Here is a 16,494-nt window from a genome sequence, read left to right as displayed (position 1 = left end):
GACTCATAGGTAAGGAGAATGGGTACTGAAAGAAGCTAGTTTTTCCTTCTTTGCCCTCTCCATCAGAGATCAAAATGATCCCATTCACTCATGTTGAGCCCGAAGTCGTGTGATTTTCATCAAGACTCAAGCTGGCTCTTGAGAGGAAGCACTCGGCTGTGCCTTGTCTACCTGTCCCTGCCCTTCTGCCAGAAAGTGATCACTGGCATGATGAAGCAGATGGAGGAACTGGTCCATATGAACTGTCAAAAAAGCATTATGTAAACCCTGTGTTTTGAGTTTGTTGGGAGGCAGAAGTTCCCTGCCACATATTCTGATTTCTTCTTTATGTTAAATTTTAGGATACGCACCGGGGGCTTTTTATCCAGCAGCTGCGGCACACACAGAATCCGCAGCCCCGGATCAAACTGAAGCTGTTTGGACACTCTGGTGCTGGGAAAACAACCCTTGTGGAGTCCCTTAAGTGTGGCCTGTTACGAAGCTTTTTTCGAAGACGTAGGCCTAGGCTCTCCTCCACAAACTCAACCAGATTCCCCCCATCTCCTTTGTCTTCCAAACCTTCAGGTATGGCTTCGAAGCTGTAATGTTTGAACGAGAAAACATTTTCCTCTTAGTCTGTGTAGCTCCTCCTAGGAGGAGCTGTTGGCTGCACTGCAAAGTACAGGGCAAGCTAAGCATGTAAGAAAGCAAAACAAAGCAGAGAGGGTATTGACTTCTTTGTGTACAGGCTTGTACCCAAAGTAAGAGTGAAGAGGAGCAGTGGGTGTGGAGGGTGTAGGGTTAGTTAAGGTTTTGTTTTACTCACATGCTGCATAAGTGAACTGGGAGAGTGGAGGACAGGACTTGTGAATACTGGCGTTTATTTTTCACAAAGAGTTCTAGGCTATGAACACCAGTGTTGTGACCACATGCCACTATTGTGGGTTTTGGGATTATATTTTGTCAGCCACCTTCTTTGAGCAGCTTCAATAAACTCTGTCCAAAATTGAAACAGTTGCTGCATTTTTCTGTGATCTTCAAGTAATAACAGAGGATTGAGAACTGCTACTGATGCCTTGGAGTGCTTTTCCATAAGGTACAGGATTGGATTAGCCCAGTTAGAGGTGCCTAATATTGTCTCCAAACAAGATGAAAATTGAGGTGTTCTAAACTGAAGTAAATGTGAGCAACTAATAGTTAAACTTTGCTCATGTAGCACCAGTTGGCCTGTGTGAAGTGAGAGGAGTTGCAGAATCTGGAGGAACTACCTAGGTTTACACTTCAACATATGCCTGGCTTTAGAAGAACTCACAGATGAGGGGGTAGTAGTCTTACTACCTAAGTTTTAGATGGGGCCAGGGTTGCCTTTTTCTTTAAAAAACTTTGGATAATACTTGCAGGTGTAGGTTTCATTCATCATTTTTAAGAAATGTTAGAACAGTGCCAGTCATAGACCTCATCTCTACTTTCTCTCTAGTCACCTGAGGAAGCTATAAGGTACTCAGAGAGTGGCCTAACAAGACAAGATATGTGGCACAGAGGTGGTTATTGCATTTACTGTTCACTTAACACAAGGGGCTCACATATGTGACAACAGAGCAAAGGAATTGATTAAATTAATCAATCAGAAGTTCCTGTTTATTTATCTTAATTTACTGTGTCATACAAGGGGAGATAATTCACTCCAGGAGTATCAGTTCCTGGAGGCAGTGCAGGAAGGTTTTGACTGAAGATGGGTTTTTTTAATTATTTTTTTTTAATGTTGATACTAGAACCAGAAGATAGGTGTTATGTGCTCACACCATCATAAAATCAGACAAGACTGCCAGTCATATTGGCAAATCATTATAGAAATTATGGCAAATCTGAAGCATGCACTTATGAATACTTTACCTAGACATAAAGCCAGAAAGTTGTGCAGTGCTATGCACACTTGAAAGTTGTGCAGTTCTCTGCAAACAAAGCTACTATGGCATTGGTTTAGTGTTTGGATTTTTGGTTTTTGCATGTTCCACTATCTTCTTTTTGGATTAAAATCATTATGTAACATTTAAATAATGTTATGGGTTGAGTGGCATAATCAGATAAAACATTTAAACCATACACCAAAATTACACAATTTGGTGTATACTTGATCATGTGCTTAGGTTTGTTTAAATTCTGTAAAAATAAGTGTGTGAATTCATCATGTATTTATTTACAAGACCCTAAAGTTTAGATACTACACTAGAAGATCAAACATGAAAGTATACTTTTACAGCTGGCAGTTTCTGTGTATATTAAAAGCCAGATGCTAGAATTCAGCATCCAGTGGAGGAAGGAAATGTTTGCTTTCTCCACTAGATGGTGCAAGTCAATTAAAAAGCCCTTTCATTTCTCTTTTAGGGCATCTGAAGCATGAACTCAACAAATTGCTTGTTAGTAAAATAATTTTGGTTAAGGGCCTGCTTTTCTCCCCCCACCTCCTGAGAAACAGTTGCTACACAATGATAATTTTATCCTAACTTGCAGGAAAAAAACTATTTGAATACACATCATTTCCATGCCAATAAAAACAGCCCACACTATGAAGTTGCAACCCTTAGTTAAAAAAGCAGTGTGTCTTTGCAACATAGAAGAACTTTAACCATTGAAACCTTTAATTCCCAAATCACTGAGGTTTTTTCTATGCTTCCCAGTAGTATATCTGCTAAAGGGCAATAAGTGTTATATGGGATCATTTTAAGATTTTCCTTTTCATCATTCAGATTAAGAACGTGGTTTTCTATGCTCACAGCTTGGTAGTCATCTTCTTTCTTTGAAGAGCAGTTTGGGATTTTTTTTTTAATCAGCTTTTATGCCTTGCATACTTATTTTGAAGTGGTCTGGTTGTGATTTTCACATGGTTTGTAATCTCATTTTCCTTTCCCTGACCCAGTTTCAGTAAGCATTACGAATCTTTATCCTGGATGTGAGAATGTCAGCGTGAGAAGCCGTAGTATGATGTTTGAGCCCGGCCTGACCAAAGGAGTATTAGAAGCTTTCGTTTCCCCTGCTCATCACTCTCACTTCTCTGCTGATGACCAGTCGACCAAGGCCATTGACATTCAAAATGCTTGCTTGCATGGTAAGCAGAGCCCTGGGCTGGCGTGCCTTAATGCTGTGGGACTTGTTTTTAAAGTCTTCAAAGTTTTAATGCCATGTTACTTGTTTTTGAAAATAAAAATTAAAAAAAAAATCTGATTTAGTAGGGTAGTGACTGTGGTTGAGCATCCAACATTTTGGGGGTTTGGTTTGTTTAAGCAGAAAGTAAATGTGCATGAAGTTCTGTACCTGTAATACACACAGTAATCATTGTCAGATCCTTATGCATAGAACTGTTGTTGAGATGAGTAAGTGGGGCAGGAGGAGGGAGGGATTTGGTATAATAGGAGTGGGTTGGCAGACTGGCTATGGGTGTGAAGGCTCCTTCACCTGCACTGTGTGTCATTTGAGGATTTTATCAGATTTAATCTGGTCCCACAGACCCAAGTGTCCTCACCATGTAAGTGGTTCCCAGCTGTATGAAGGATCTATTATTCTTGCCCCCATGACAGAGCTGGAGCATGTTTCGTGAGCCCTGGAGCTGAGTAGAGCTTCTGACTTCATTTTTTTTGAAAGGAAGGTAACTTCTCTGCAATTTAAACCAGTTAGCAGTAAGAAGGGTCAGTTGGAGTTGTTGTTGTAAGTACATATATGGCTTTTGGCAAATAGCGTATATAGACCACCAGCCATACTAATCATATAGGTAGTAAGATCTCTCCCAGTAGGATCTCTTCTTAATAATGAAAATGTTTTGCGTGCATTAACAGCTGCAATTTTGAGGCTGAGTTAGGATTAGTCAAGATTTTATTTTGGAGAGAGAAACCTATTTATGAATGCAGTTATACGCACACTGACACATGCAGTGACAATATGTTTGTCCTAGATGCTGAAGATTTTGGCATGTAGCTAAAGCTTATTTTTTGTACAGGCTAATTTCCTCTTTCAGTGTAATTTGAAACCAAGTCAAATTCTGCAGTGAAAAAGTTGTGCAACGACTGTCAGAAGGGGTTTCTTTTCTTTGTGCCGTCGATATATAGAAGGAAGGTGTGCACATGGGTGAGCTCTGAATAGCTGTACTCATAACAGCACGTTTGAGGTTTCTGGTTTCTTGTAGAAGTTTGAGCTGCATCTTAGTCGGCATTTGTTTAAATAGAGGTAGTACAGGCCCATCGGACTTCACCCTAATCAGATGGTGAGTCTGGGAAGTGCCATACAGTGCAACACGGTAATACTTTTTTCACCTGAAGCTAAAGGAGATGGCAAAAAGAAGCACGGTGCTGTTGGGATCGCTAACATGGTGATTCTTCAATCCTGACTTAACATGATGTGAATAGTACAACTCTGTAAAGTAAAGTGGTTTCTTTGAGTGTCCTTCAGCTGTTTTTAATACCAATGGTGACATGTTAAGAAGAAAAAAATTAATAAAAATGTTGAGCTACTTGGGGTGAGCAGGAAAAAAATGGGAGATACTATTCTTGTTTTTCAAGGGAATTAAAAGATCCGTTGCTGTTGTGCAAGGCAACGGCCAATTTAATGTATAAGTCTGCATGCGTTTAACAAACAGGTGCTTCCATGTGGCATCCAGCTGAATGAATGTGCTAGAGAAGTGAATGTGAGAGAGGAACAGATTGTGAGGACCCAACTTGTCAGCCTCTGAGACTGAGTGAAACCCGTTCCCTTTGTTCATGATTGCGTTTTTAGTCTGGCTTTCTCACATGCATGCGGTTTATCTTTGTGAAAGTTTAAATCAGATTAACTCTTTTGTTTGTCTTTCCAGGGCAGCAAGATGCTTCATGCTTACTGACAAAGTGTGATCTCTTCATCTCTTTGTTTTTCAGGAGTTGGTGATTTCAGCGTCTGGGAGTTCTCTGGGAATCCTGTGTATTTCTGCTGTTACGATTATTTTGCTGCAAATGATCCCACTGCAATTCACATAGTGCTTTTTAGTCTCGAGGAGCCTTATGAAATCCAGTTAAACCAAGTGACCTTTTGGCTCAGTTTCCTGAAATCGTTAGTCCCAGTTGAGGAGCCAATAGGTATGCTCTTCTGCCTATTAATTAAATGTTAGGGGACTAAAAGATTCTTGTCTTTCTCTGCAACTTTGTACATCCTCCATGTTGAGTGCTGTTATATGTCTTCATCCCTACGTATTCAAACAAACTTTACACAAAGTTTGTTAGAGAAAGGAAATTTCTTCTATGGAAGAAGCCTGAAGAGTTGTACATACCACTTAGTCCAACTAAAAAGGGTCATGAGATACAATGCAGCCTTCTGTGGGACTTGAATTTACAGCTGTAAATGGCAGATAGGGTTTAATGTCAGATGAGCTGTGTGGAAAAGTTTCAGAGGGTTGGATGCATTTAAAACCAGTTTCAGATGCATTGCTTAAATTCCACTTATATCTAACCCCAGTTAACAGTGTTTCCAGCATAAATCAGTCTTGTCAGTGAGAACAGGACAGAACAATATTGTGGAATGGCGTTACCTCTCAGTATGTGCCACTTTAACAATTTTAACCAGAGCTGTATTTGGGCTTCAAATACATTAACCTTTGGTGCATCAGGATGTACAGAAACCAGTCTTCCTAGTAAATTTCACTTCACATATTCTTAAGCTTTGCATAGGTTTTAAGTGATTTTACTTGTTTTATATTCAGGCTTTCTAACAAACTGAAAGTTATTTGACAGGCAAACAACTTTTTTTTTTTTTCTTGAAAGGTCTGTAGGTATAGCTACATATACCATATACCTTGTTAGTGTTTGTAGCTGAGCATTGGTCTGCAGACTGACAGTTTGACAGACGAACGAAGCTCTGACATGTGTCTTGGTTCTATGAACCAAAATGTTATTCCAGCCAGTGGATCTAGCTCAATGCTCATGGACATCTACAACACTGCTAGGGACTCGCGAGATGAGCATATCAAATACTTACATAGTGCAAAGAGTATTGCCCCTCTCATTTTGTTTTCTCCTCAATCCTGTATGCATTATCTCAGCCAGATAATGGTAATGATGAACAAAGGCAGACCTTCAGTTTTCAGTTCAGGCATCTGCATGTCTTTCATTTTCCCTTGTAGGTCAAATCACAAGGTTAACAATATGACCATTTGGATCTAACCGACATGAAATTACTTCTGGAAGTAAAAGCTCAGAAATTTGCAGAAAAGTATCAAAGCTGAAAATACAGTTAATTTGGAATTGCTGAAAGCTTTTCACAGCTCCTCGGTCTAGCAAGGAAACTTACTTCTTGGTTTGCCTAAGTTAGAATTTAAGTTAATCCTTTTTTCTTGCTGATCTAATTATCAGCAGTATTTAGGTACTTTGCTTAAATCAGTGTTTATACTGGTCAGCTCAGTTTGGGTACCCATGCCTGTCTAAGTCCTTCAGCTGCCACGAAAAAACAATTTACAATTACAAAATACTTACTTTGAAGTGCTATGCAGAGATTTGAGAAAATGTGACTTTTTATGAATGAATCAAGATTCTGTAGCTCTTAGTTGATGAAAACTGAGCAGTGATGTAAGCATATTTCTCCCATGTGAAGTTTTGTCAGACTAAAACAGCAGGATTGGATGTACTGTCTTTTTTTTTAAATAACCTAATGATGTCTCCTCTTTTCTGAAAGATCAGTTTGAGAAACAATTGAAAACTGTGTGTTCCATACTGTCACCTCATTCATGCCATTTGTATCTTTCTTTCTCATTCTTTTTCATGGTTTCTGCCAGGCTTTCCTACTTAACTCTCACCTAAGTGAGAGGTCGTTGTTTGTGTAAGTACTGCAAAATAGCATTCATACCAATGTATGAATCTTGTAGACATTTTCTGTTCTACTTACAATCCTCTATTCTGCACCTATAGTATTAAGGACCATCCAAAGATTATGAGAAACCCTTTCAAGAAGCTGTTATTTTAAATTATTTTTCCTCACACTATTATAGTTTGTAGTTAATAGATGTATCATTAGTGTTATTGATTAATATTTTTGTTAAAACAATACAGTCATGTAACATCAATGTAGCTGGTGTTATTCAAAGAGTCTAGCTATTTAAATCGGACTTTATATAGATAATCCTATAGGCAGATAACAGCCAAAGCACCAGTGGTGTAAGCACAGTATGGCTATGTTTAGAGTTGGTAAATCCGCTGCAAAAGTGATTGGTATGAAGAATGTAAAATGTATGGCTACTTTCCCATCTCAGTAAGACAGCCATCTCCATAGGCATGTCTCATAGTGAGGGAGTGCTCTTGTTTCTCTTCTAGCATTTGGTGGAAAGCTGAAAAGTCCCCTGCGTGTTGTTTTGGTCGCCACACATGCTGACATAGTGAATCTTCCTCGGCCCGTTGGGGGAGAGTTTTGGTATGACAAAGACATGTCGTTGTTGAAAGAGATCAGGAACAGGTAAGTGGGGAGTGTATTTATATGTCAACTGGAAAGAAAAAATACTAAAATGCATAGGAATATGTAAAAGATTTTTATATGGCTTATACTTTATGATTCTGTGATATTTTGAGTATGTTCAGGAAGCTCATATTGTGCAAAAATTGAAACATTTACCAATATTACAGTGAGCAAGCTGCCTTAAGTGAGCTTAAATGAGCCAAGTGGTGCACAAATGAGTGGAGGCTCAGGAGGTCTTACCCCGTAAATGCTGGGATACATCCAAAAGCCTGTATCAGCCATCTGTCTAACATCTTGGTGCTCAGGTTTTGCACCAGTTTCAGAAAAATGAGCAGTTCTCAGCTACAACCTTTGGGTGCAAAAGAGAAAGCAGGAGAGCGACCCTTTGCTCTGAATTGATTTAGGATGGGTAGGAAAAAACCTAAACCAGGCCTGGAGATACTCCATACGCAGTTTGTGAAGAGCTGGGCATTGTGGAGTCACACGCCTGACAAGGTTGGCCAAGAGGTACCTAGAAGTTAGGGAAACTTCTGGCCTTCTTCAGCAAATGTTTGGAGAGCACGCTAATTGTAGATCAAAATAGGAATTTTTTCATGAACATACTATTGTATGTATAAAGTAACCACAATTTATATTCTCAGTGAGCATGTAAGTGGATAACGTGGTACAAGGAACTATCTGTACCTATGAACATAAACAGTTGTCTGGAACATACAAGAAACTAATGTAGGAATTCCAGCACAATAGTGACAGGGCAGTATCTTAATCAATTGAAATAAACCAACAGTTTGATGTTGGAATCCTTTTAAATGCAAATCAGTCCAGAGCTAGGAAAACAAGTATGTGTGGTTGAAAAGTAAAAAGGAAGTGAGAAAGAGAGCTGGTGTTTATAGCAATGAAAACTAAACTATTTAAAGTGAGAAGAAAGAAAACAACACATATGAAGACCTAAAAAAGAATTACTAGTGAAAGGAACAGCTGGAATTAAAATGTTTGGTTTTGTAATTTCAAGTCCTGTGATACAGTTGTAATTTTCTTATGCATCTTCAGCCAGCTGGATTAAGAAATAAAACTGGATTTGGGACAAAGTAAATAATTGCTCACTAGCCTTTTCTTTTTTAGATTTGGTAATGACCTGCAACTTTCAGACAAGTTATTTGTCTTGGATGCTGGAGCATCTGGGTCTAAAGATATGAAGCTTCTCCGAAATCACTTGCAAGAAATAAGAAACCAGATAATTTCTGTAAGTAATGTCTAACAGTCTGTGTTGGGCCAGCCAAAATGTGAAAATCTTGTAATGATTACTGTAAATTTAGTACTTACATTATGAAACTTAAAAAAAACAAGTGCTGTTTCAATTCTTTGGCAGCATGCATGGCAGGCCTGGTGATAAACAAGCTTCTGACATCAAAGATTCAGTCAACATTTTCAAAATTGTAGGTGCTTTGTACAGGTCACCAAAATGATCCCTTTTGAAAGGAAATGATTGGAGAATTTCAGTTCAAAGTTATAGTTTTTTGTCTTGAATTGACAGTGATTCCAATGTTGACCCTTTTTGTTTGATTGGTTTTAATCTTTTTTAATCAGTGTAGTACTACAGAGAAACAGAATATATTTCAGGCAAATAAGTTTTTCATAAAAATCAACCAACCAACCAACCAACCAAAAACCACTACAGCAGAACACGTTCCTTAACTCTCAGAAAGATAATTCCTAATACAGATGTGTGAACTGAATATGCGTTAACTTTTTACTGTACTTTTTTACTGAAAAATACATGCTTGGAGTTGTGTATATATGATTAGGTATATGTACATGAGACTAAAGGTAAAATAGCCATGGTTTGATGTCATCACCGTGAATCCACAGAGACTTCCATACCGAGGGTGACCAAGTCAAATTGTTATATAGCCTGTGCTAAATGGATTTAAATTTCTTCATAGCAAAGGCTCTCTTACTTGTGTGAGAAACCAACAAGACTTTCTGCAGCTACTTCTGATAAGTATTTTCCTAAAAATGAATTAAAAGTGAATGTGTTATTGAGTTCATTCTGTAGGTCAAGGAAAATGTTTGGTTTAATGCAAAATTTAGCCTATTTTACATTCCCAATGGTCTCTTGATTTAATAAGCTTTTCTTCTCTGACAAAACATTATCAGCTTTGTGGTCACTAGCTTGAAATCTGGAGAGCTTTGCTGCATAAAAAGTGCATGCTGCGGCTTGAGAGTGTAGGATGAAAGCATCAGTGATGTGCAAGATGATCCATAGATAAAAGTACCATTATTTCTTACCTGGTTCTCTGCTGTCTCACCTGTTGAAGTAAATTGGTCCTGTACAGATAATGATCAGTACAGATTTTAATTAAATGTTGACAGTTTCTGAAATAAAAATTAACTTCTAGACACATGAAGGTAATTGGTACATCTTGAAGTCACCGTTTCAGATGGTCGGCACATTTGACAAGGCAGAGCTATAAAAACCAAACTTTGTTCCACATGTCAGGATTCCCTTTGTAATCATGGTGATGTTTGGAAAGTTTCCTTATTTTGATGAAAAAGTTGCTTCTGGAGTTCACTTTATTAAGAAAATTAGATCCTATGGCAAGTAAATGCCAGATGGAAGAGTAAGAGTCCATCGCAAGGGGAACTCTTTAGTCATGAATATACATCATGAATGTATTAGACCTTGTAACCTTTAAAAACCCCAATAATAGTACTGTTATTCTCAGCAGAGTAGAATTACAAATGGATGTTTTCTGTGCTTTTGTAAGACTTGCCCGCCTATGACTCATCTGTGTGAAAAAATAATCTCCACACTGCCTTCATGGAGAAAAATGAATGGACCCAACCAGCTGATGTCCTTGCAGCAGTTTGTATACGATGTACAGGAACAGCTTAATCCCCTAGCAAGTGAAGATGACCTACGGCATATTGCACAGCAGTTGCATAGCATAGGAGAAGTAAGTGTTTTTATCTAAATTGCATATCTTTATTAGCCAGGTACTGCTCTGGTAGGATATTGCTTAATGGGATTTAAGCAAATGTCTATAGTTTGCAGGGAGCGGGAGGGGGGGCTGTCCCTCCTTTTTAAGACATCATAAGAAGAAGAGACTGGTTAATAATACTTTTTGTTATCTTTATTAACTTGTGGCTCCTATTTCATTCAAAATTATTTCTTTGAGACAGGAAGAATTGCAGTTTATTGCTATAGTTGTAAGGATAAAAAATACCCAGAAAGGATAAGCTATCATCTTAAATTAGTGCCTAATGTGTTCACTGCATATGAGAAATGTATGTGTGTCCATTAGAAATTGAATTGTAGGATAACACCTTTGCATAAATAGCTTGCAGGGCATGGCTAGGCTTTACAGCTGTTGGGCACTAATGGCTTTGTTACTAGTGGAAATCAAGATCTGCTCTTTGTTCAGAATACTTGCAAGAAATTAAAATGCACTGTTTGTTTTCCTCCTGTCAGCAGTGTTAATTAAATTATTTCGTCAGTAAGTTAGGAAGGAGAGAATGTTGGGGTATCGTCTTGTAATTCACAAGATGTAAATAGTAACTTTAATATTTATAAACAGATTAACATTATGCAGAGTGAAACTGTCCAAGATGTTGTGCTTCTGGATCCTCGCTGGCTCTGTTCAAATGTCCTTGGAAAAATCCTGTCAGTGGAGAACCCAAAAGCCCTCCATCACTATAGAGGTCGGTACACTATAGAGGACATCCAGCGGCTGGTGACAGACAGTGATGTGGAAGAACTGATACAGATTTTGGATGCCATGGATATTTGTGCAAGGGACCTTAGCAGTGGAGCAATGGTGGATATTCCTGCTCTCATAAAGACTGACAATCTCCACAGGTCTTGGACAGATGAGGAGGATGAGGTGCTTATTTATGGTGGTGTTAGAATCGTTCCTGTGGAACATCTTACCCCATTTCCTTGTGGAATTTTTCATAAAGTTCAGGTGAATCTCTGCAGGTGGGTTCATCAGCAAAGCACAGAGGGAGATGCTGATATACGTCTGTGGGTAAACGGATCAAAGATTATGAATCGTGGAGCTGAGCTATTAGTGCTGCTGGTCAACCATGGTCAGGGTATAGAGGTTCAAGTTAGAGGACTGGAAACAGAGAAGATCAAGTGCTGTTTACTTCTGGATTCTGTATGCAGCACCATTGATAACTTAATGGCCACAACCTTACCAGGCCTTCTGACCGGGAAATACTATCTTAGCCCTCAGCAGCTGAGGGAACATCATGAACCAGTAATGGTCTACCAGCCTAGAGACTTTTTCCGTGCACAGAGTCAAAAGGAGACATCACTAGCTAACACTATGGGGGGATATAAAGAGAGCTTTAGCAGTATACTGTGTTTTGGGTGTCTTGATGTCTATTCCCAGGGAAGCCTAGGAATGGATATTCATGTTTCTGATCTGAATCTACTTACCAGGAGAAAACTAAGTAGACTTTTGGATCCACCTGATCCTATGGGCAAAGATTGGTGCCTTCTGGCCATGAACCTGGGCCTCCCTGATCTTGTTGCAAAGTACAATAATGGAACACAAAATGACCTTCTCTCAAGCCCAGTCCATGCCCTTCTGCAGGAGTGGAGTAACGCTCCTGAGAGCACTGTAGGTATCCTAATGTCTAAGCTGAGGGAATTAGGTCGCAGAGATGCAGCAGACTTTTTACTGAAGGCATCTTCAGTATTTAAAATAAATTTAGATGCTAATGGTCAAGAGGCTTATGCTTCCAGTTGCAACAGTGGCACATCTTATAACTCGATTAGCTCTGTAGTGTCACGGTAAGAGCAGGTGTTTTGCATGGACACCTTTTCAAACTGAAGAAGGGATAAATAATTCAGTACAAGAGTTGCTGTGCATTTCCATTTATGAGGTTTTACATCAAAGGATCTTTATCCTTCTCCAGCACCACCTTTTTGTGCATAAACTTTCTACTTCTAACTGTGAATTGTTGCTCTTTATCTATTAAAAAGGCTGGTGTACTTCTGGTGTTTTAAAATTATTCTGATACATAATGTGCTGCTTAATACTGCCATTTTAACTGGAAAGTCTTAACTTTTGGATTATGTATTGCAACTGTTTTATAAAGTATTTTGATTCTCCACACAAAAGGTAGGGGGAGAGGAATAGCACATATTATCTGAAATGTGTAATTCTTACACCCATTTTTTTCTTTTCATCGTGTCCTCTGCTTAACATTTTTTTATATTTGTAGGGAGAGAAATACACCATTTGTGGTCAATCTGACTGAATTTCAAACCACATTGTTTATAGCTGAAAAAGCGAGTGCCTTTTGCAGAAGGGAGGGTGCAGTTGATTTGAATGACCCTGCTGGAGTTACAAGAACATGCTACCTCTGTTTCACTTAAATTGTCTGCATGCTTATCATTGCAAGTGGTGCTTGCCTTTTAATTTTTCCTGCACTTCTAAGACATTGGTGATGACTCACGCAGAGCATTCTTGTGCCAGTACTATGGGTATAGATGTGTGATACCTAATCCACTTCAATTACAGTCAAATCATAATGTGAAAATCTCTTAAACTTGCCAATTATCATGCTTCATTATTTCCATACACCTCAGGTAAAAGTTCGTATCATTATAGAGTTCAAAAAACAGAAGTGTTGGATACTGCAGAATAATATTGTATAGCTGTTAGTTGTAATTTGTGTATAACAAAGGTTTTCTACTATTAGATCCTGCATTACTTACTTCCTGTACTTGAAAACTTTGATGGGGATAAAAACAAAAAAGGAAGCAAGGTTTCTTGCAGTGATAACTTTAAAATTGATATGAGGGAATAGGACCCATTCTCTGTTCTAAAAAGCATGTAATTTTAATGGTGCGATGTGTGTTTGTTTATATATATTGTATGTATATATATTAATACTATTTTTTCCTTAATCTTACAATGTAGTAAAATTTTAAAGGATTTTTCTACAAATAAACTGTTGCTTGTTGCATCCTTGTCGTTCATATTCTGTAGCTGAAAGGAAACAAAGCTTCTCTTTTCCTTACACTTGCAATCCTGGAGAGGCAATGCCTGGCTTCTGAAGTTCTGAGAACCTCCCATTTCACTTCAGGGAGATGTCTCAGTACGCTGAAGGAATATTTATGAATTTGTTTACTGCAGAGGTGGTCCCTCTGCAGCAGAGGGATTTGCATTCATTTTGACAAATGGCAAACCAAGGCCGTTTGCTACATAGCTTTTCCTTTGTGTTTTTTTACAATGAAAAACAGAACAGCAGATGCAAGTCTGTCATCAGGAATCCTCCAGATTGTGCTATGTTGCAAAGGGGGAGAATGCTGCATTACAGCCTGTGCCGTGGTAACACTCCTTTATATTAAGGATCCCTCATCACACAAGGGACTGTGCTGCTGCTTATTTAAACTCTCCGCATCACTCACCAATAGCTGCACAGTCTCTGTACGGCACTGTATGCAGGCAGCTCTGCACAATACCTCTTCTCTGTATGCCGCAAAGGAATTAAATAGACTTTTCTTAAAAAAGGTAATTGCCATTTCCCATTGCCTTTCTTTGCATATTTTGCCCTTGTATTATCATGCATGGTATGTGGAGGGGGCTTTCTCATCTCATGCAAGAAAACTGGTTTCCTAGCTGGTTTCTTTAACCTAGTTCTGCAAGTATCAAACTTGGAGTTACCTTCATTGAGTCTGTGTGCCTGCAGGGGAGTGGGACTTGATATCACAAGTCCTGTGAGAGCAGAAACTGCTGTGAGATACTTTTGCCATGCAGGGCTGTTAGTGGTGTTTGTTAGTTTGGGATTGAATTCACCACTGTGCAGCTTGTGGTGGAGTGGCAGGATTTTGAGATACCAGGTAGCTCCTCCCCACCTGCCACCCCAGATGCTTTGTGCTCAGGGTGCTTGGTTGACTTAAAAACGTTGTTGCAGTGGTCTTTTTTTAATTATTTTTCTCCTAACAGCACATTCCTGACAAATCTCTGCTGCCATTTACTTTAAAATGTAGCCCTGGGAGTATAAGTTACTTAGCGGATGCTATGATGGATATTTGAATGGCAGTAACAGCCTATTGCATCATTTACAGTTTTCATGGTAATAGGTTCAGGAAAGTGAATCACAGTCATAGGATAGCTTTGGATTGCTTTCTTATAAATCATGTGCCACTGACATTAAAAAAAAAAAAAAAATCCTTGTTGTTCTAAATGACAATTTTGACCAAAAAAATGGTTAGCAAAGCAATACAAGTGGGTATCCTTTCAGTTGCTTCATTTTAACTGATTTCCTGTTTTGTTTTTTGAATATAACTAGGAGCAGAGCTTCATTCCACAATTTTTAGAACTGTGGTTAAAATGCACTGATCCTGCCTGATTCACTCCAGAAATGGAGGAAATGCAAGTCTTTGCAAGATCAAAAAAGTTTAGTCACAAATGTAACTTATGTATAGTTTGTGCAAAGAACATGCTCAGCTCAGCTCCTGACAGAGAGATAAGTGAAGCTGGATACTAACCATTAGGAGGCTCTCTTCCTTGCACTTGCTTGTAGCTTTGGAGCTTCTGAAACACAATTTTGAGAGTAAAGCAGATTAGCCCCAAAGTTCATTTATATAGACAAACTCTCAAGCTTGCAACACAGTTGCTCAAGGCCGAGATGCATTACAGATGATCTTGCAGTTTAGGAATGTATGTTACTGACATCTGGACTCAAAATTCTGAAGAATTTTTCTGGGAAGAAGATAGGAAGCGAACATTTTAGTGCAAACCATTTTTCCCACTAGACTCTTCTCGCTGGCATGCAGCAGCACACATAGGACAGGAAAGTGCTTCATACTGCTGTTTGTATCAGGGACTGGTTGGTCTCCCTGTGGGAGTTTTGCTGCTGACCTGACTAGTGAGTTTGGAAAGCCACAGGAGAACAGTGGCTACATGTAAATGATTTTGAGGATGGGACGAGAAGTGCATCCAGAGGTGACCTTGGGTGGAAGTGGATATATATGATTCTTCTTGCCTTAAGAGGATGTAAACTGCAGACAGCCGCAGGTTTTAGGATCCTTGTGATTCAAATGATTGAGAAAGAGTTATGAAACTACAGGGGTTTAGCAAGTCCGAAGTGTCAAGAGACTGACAGAGCCAGGAGGCTCAGAAAGGAGCCAGAACAGTTTCCTAAGTTGCCAGGCCTCGAGAGAGAGCAGCAGTGAAGCTGTTACAGCTGGAGCCAGTTCCAGGTCCTTAAACCTGTGCTGGCTGCATTGCCCTCTCCAAGAAGTTACCTGTTAGCTCATTGCAGCCTTTGCATTCCAAAGATGCTGTGTCGCAGCATCGTTTTTTAAAACAAGTGCCTTGATTTGAATCACTTCACCATTTCAGCTTTGCTGATGAAATGGCGGAGTAATACTCCAAATAAAGCTTGGAAGTGTGCTGTTGGCTGAAGCCTGTCTTTAGGTCGCAGGAGATAGAGCAGTGCAATATCTTCTTTGAAGGTGGCCTGAAAGCACTATGTACAGTATTAAAATTTATTTCTATTTGACTTTTTGTTCGTTGAACTCAGTTCAGCAGGTCACAAAAAGCATTAATCAGGGCCATGGTTTCACTCCTGTATCTTTTCAGTCTTTTTCTGACTTGGAAGGAAAGGTAGCGGATAGAAAGAAGAAAATTGGTTTTTAACAATGCCTGAGGTACTTGGTTTCCAAAAGGGTTACAGCCAAGCCACTCAGACTTTGCAGGTGGAAGTGTTTGGGTCTCCAAAAGTCCGATAAGGTGTAGGCAGAAGAGGAGTGATGGTATTCCTCTGTGTGGCTACACAGTTTATCATAACAAGCTTTACAGGAACAGCAGGGCCAGCAGCTAATGCTGCCTCAAAGCCAGATGAGGGTCTCAGTGGACCTGGTTCAGGTTTGCATTAACCAAATTGACATAGCATTTCTGCACCAGCCAGACTACCCTGGGTGAGGTCCAAATCCAAACCATGCATATTTAAAGATCAGTCTCCAGAATGCAACCACGTTGCTGAGTCAGTTTGATGTACCTTAAAAATCACAGCTCTGCCCTGAGATGG

At 39.3% G+C, this 16,494-nt stretch overlaps 1 protein-coding gene across 8 annotated transcripts in view; it reads left to right on the top strand.

Annotated features, from left to right (window-relative positions):
• The window catches only part of DAPK1 (death associated protein kinase 1), an 88,595-nt gene extending 75,173 nt beyond the window's left edge, over positions 1 to 13,422 (top strand). For 5 of the 8 annotated variants that reach the window (XM_075741015.1, XM_075741014.1, XM_075741018.1 and 2 more), the window contains 7 exons: positions 342 to 564; positions 2,897 to 3,085; positions 4,881 to 5,078; positions 7,302 to 7,440; positions 8,563 to 8,683; positions 10,167 to 10,397; positions 11,019 to 13,422. In XM_075741015.1, coding sequence (XP_075597130.1) covers positions 342 to 564; positions 2,897 to 3,085; positions 4,881 to 5,078; positions 7,302 to 7,440; positions 8,563 to 8,683; positions 10,167 to 10,397; positions 11,019 to 12,245 — 2,328 coding nt within the window. In that variant the 3' untranslated portion in view covers positions 12,246 to 13,422. The remainder of the gene's footprint in view (positions 1 to 341; positions 565 to 2,896; positions 3,086 to 4,880; positions 5,079 to 7,301; positions 7,441 to 8,562; positions 8,684 to 10,166; positions 10,398 to 11,018) is intronic. The other 3 variants (XM_075741021.1, XM_075741020.1, XM_075741017.1) reach the window with 2 other exon arrangements.
• Positions 13,423 to 16,494: the final 3,072 nt, after the last annotated feature.

Source organism: Balearica regulorum, chromosome Z (assembly GCF_011004875.1).
Source record: "Balearica regulorum gibbericeps isolate bBalReg1 chromosome Z, bBalReg1.pri, whole genome shotgun sequence".
Lineage (NCBI taxonomy): Eukaryota > Metazoa > Chordata > Aves > Gruiformes > Gruidae > Balearica > Balearica regulorum.
The sequence above is the reverse complement of the archived record's forward strand: the minus strand, read 5'-3'. Positions and strand labels throughout refer to the sequence as shown.